Genomic DNA, 3,063 nt, shown 5'->3' with positions numbered 1-3,063 from the left:
GGCAAACTGTCGTTACGTTACGTTCGTCAGGGGAGAAAAGTATTATCGTCGAAGGTTTACCTGAAGGAAGGAAGATCTAGTCTCCGGATGACTGGCCACGCACTGCAACAGAGCCAACGCGTTGCACACGCGATTACTCTGATAGGCGGTCAGAGTGGCCGGATTGATCGCCGGGTAAATGTTTATTATCTCTTGAAGCAACGACGCGATCGTTCCGAACGAGTTCCAGAGCATCGGCGCCAGATCGGGCACCACCTCCCGTTTCTTGCTAAGCTCCAGCAACGCGTTCTCCCTCGTCTCCGAGTTGGACAGTTCGATTATCCAAGAGTACACCTTCTCGCGGTCCACCGTCGACTGCATCGCGGCCGGACTTTGCTGCGAACTCATCTTTGTCATCGGTCCTTGGAAATTTTGGTCGACGAGCTCACCGCCCCCCGACCGCTATATTACTATATCTCTATACTACGCTATTTCTCTTTCACCTACACGGACCTGGTCGGTCCACTACCCTCGGTAGAGTACCCTTGCTACGATTCCTCGGCGAAACCGGATCGAGAGGTAAGGTTATGTGTCCTACGATTCCAGTAAACAGGCCTCCGCTCTGGCTTCTTCTTCGTCTCCTCCTCCTCTCCTCCTCCTCCTCCTCCTTGATTGGAAGACGAAACGCGTAGTAAGATGAAACGCGTTCCACGTCACGAGCAATTTTTCGCCTCGATTTACTCCTAAAGAAACACCCTTCTATTTCGCCACTACTGTGCAACCGTCATCGGAAAACCTGCTTGTAAACGAGCGCCATCTATCGAGGAGACGAGGAACGCGTGCGCGGCCGCGCGAGGTCGCTGCGCAGCAACCTTTAACCTTTAACCATTAACGCGCGCGCGATTTTACCGTGTATTCCGTTCGACTCGCCTTCTTCCAAACTTCATTTCTCTCGCGAAACAACGAGAGGAGCTTGAAAGCACGCGAAATGGAAAAGAAAGGGGAGGTGAACGTTTGCTCGGAGCATCGACCCTCGGTTTCTTCCCGCGCTTTTCTCCGCCTTATCGCAGGAATTTATCGCAGGAAGGATGGAAGATACGTATACGATACACGGGCGTATGTAGGAGCGCGATTGTCAACGAGTACGATAGCTGGATTGTACGGTATCGCGATGTCGCGGCCACGTATACGCGCGGATATATTGAAACATTGGATCTGGTCGGCGTCGAGTATCGAAAGTGAATTGGTTGCGTAATCGTCGAGTAACGTAGAAGGTAGTTTTATCAATCGTACGAGTGGTGATGTTACGTCTGCTTGCAACAGACCGACCAGTGATGCAGCTACCGAAAGGAGGAGGAGGAGGAGGAGGAGGAGGAGAAGAAGATGCGGGTGAAAAGGGCATCTGTCAGACACAACAGACCGAACGGTAGCGATAAAATCGAATCTCTTTTAATCTCGTTCTTGTTTCAGATCGAACCAGGTCGTCCACAAGCCGTCCACAAGCGGTCCACAAGCTGTCCACAAGCAAGGCGACGTTATCGTCGATGGTCCGAGCATTTTTTTCGTCTGCGACCGATAAGGTATGGTAGGCGGTGGACTGTTGGCGAATCGATCTCGGCGCAGGACAGCGAGGGAATGGGAATGGGAATGGGCATGGTAAGGGAAGGGAAGATTCGGCGGAGGCGAATTTGACGGCGTAGAGAGGTCATCGCAGTGGCGGCGAGGTTATCGAGGAATCGGGGAAAGGTGGGGAGATTTTTCTGCGTGGAAAAGGAGAGAAAGAAGAAGGGTGAAAGAACCGAGTCGCGAGCGAACGGTCCTCCTGTTGCTGTCAAAATGGAGAAGAAGAAGAGCATCGCGTGGGCGAACGCTTATGGGAAAAGTTTCGGGAGAACGAAAAGGCAGCACCGGGTTCGTTGGTTGTACGGGTGCACAGCTTTCACGAGCGTCGCGGTCTTCGTGCTCTTTTGGTGGACGAACGTGTTTCGCGATGCGATCCTCTCGAATCTCGAGCTGCGAAACAACACTCCGACCTTCCTACTCTGGCAACGACCGCCCGTCGGTCTCACCGTCAAGGTCTACGTGTTCAATTACACGAACGTGCGCGAGTTCGAGAGCGGAAACGCGAGCAAGCTGCGCGTAGAAGAAGTCGGACCGTACGTCTACCGAGAAACCCTGACCCGCGTGAACGTTGTCATGCACGAGAACCAGACGGTGACCTATCAAGAGAAGAGGAAGATGGAGTGGATCTCTGGGAATTCGGAGAAGGACAGGGTGGTGGTGCCGAACCTGCCGCTCATGGTCGTACTCGCCCATTCTCGAAATTTCCACATGATGATGCAGTTGCTGGTGACGGTATTTCTCACGGGACTCAAGTCCCAACCGTTCCTCGAGCTGCCGGTCGGCGAGTATCTCTGGGGCTACGAAGACCAATTGTTCGAAAACACCAAGCTGCTCGCGTCGTTCGAGCCACCGATATCCTACGACAAGTTCGGGATTCTCGTATGGGTATGCTTACATCTGCTACACAAGTACGTATCTTTCGAACCGTTCGACTTTCATATTTCATTCGAGATTTTCCGTGGCTGTTAGAAAAACGGGTTGAGCGGAGATCGCATCACGGTGCACACGGGAGCCGACGATCACAGGAACCTCGGGATGATCGAGCGAGTGAACGGGCTGGACAATCACAGAACCTGGCAAGACGAGAAATGCGATCGCGTGTACGGGACAGACGGGAGCATATTTCCACCGCAGTGGGTCGGACGGCCCAACGGTACGCTTCACGTCTACATGAAAGACTTTTGCAGGCAGATACCCCTCGAGTACGAACGCCGCAGCTTTTCCAACGGCATACCCACTTTCAGGTGAGTTCTGCCCCCTCTTCGGATCGAAAGAAATTCGAGAAACAGGCTTGATCGTTAGTCCAATGACCACAGGTACGCATTACCGAGCAACGTTTTTACCTCGTCTTGCAACAAAGACTCGTGTTTTTGCTCCAAGGAATCGTACGATTCGATCGGCACCAAGTGCCCCCCGGCCGGACTCTTCAACGTTTCCCGCTGCAAATTCGGCACTCCCTTG

The 3,063-nt window shown here is 53.1% G+C and overlaps 2 protein-coding genes across 2 annotated transcripts in view; one reads left to right on the top strand and one right to left on the bottom strand.

Moving 5' to 3' along the window:
• Positions 1–402, bottom strand: part of LOC108579445 (cell differentiation protein RCD1 homolog) — a 1,306-nt gene extending 904 nt beyond the window's left edge. Inside the window, exon 1 of the mRNA XM_017942984.1 lies at positions 53–402. Within this exon, the coding sequence (XP_017798473.1) occupies positions 53–396 (344 nt within the window). The 5' untranslated portion in view covers positions 397–402. The remainder of the gene's footprint in view (positions 1–52) is intronic.
• Positions 403–1,671: 1,269 nt separating this feature from the next.
• LOC108579444 (scavenger receptor class B member 1-like) overlaps positions 1,672–3,063 on the top strand; it is a 2,156-nt gene continuing 764 nt past the window's right edge. The window contains 3 exon segments of the mRNA XM_017942983.1: positions 1,672–2,487; positions 2,572–2,846; positions 2,919–3,063. The exon segment at positions 2,919–3,063 is cut by the window's right edge and continues 15 nt beyond it. Coding sequence (XP_017798472.1) covers positions 1,816–2,487; positions 2,572–2,846; positions 2,919–3,063 — 1,092 coding nt within the window. The 5' untranslated portion in view covers positions 1,672–1,815.

This window comes from Habropoda laboriosa, unplaced genomic scaffold (assembly GCF_001263275.1).
Source record: "Habropoda laboriosa isolate 0110345459 unplaced genomic scaffold, ASM126327v1 scaffold76, whole genome shotgun sequence".
NCBI lineage: Eukaryota > Metazoa > Arthropoda > Insecta > Hymenoptera > Apidae > Habropoda > Habropoda laboriosa.
The sequence above is the reverse complement of the archived record's forward strand: the minus strand, read 5'-3'. Positions and strand labels throughout refer to the sequence as shown.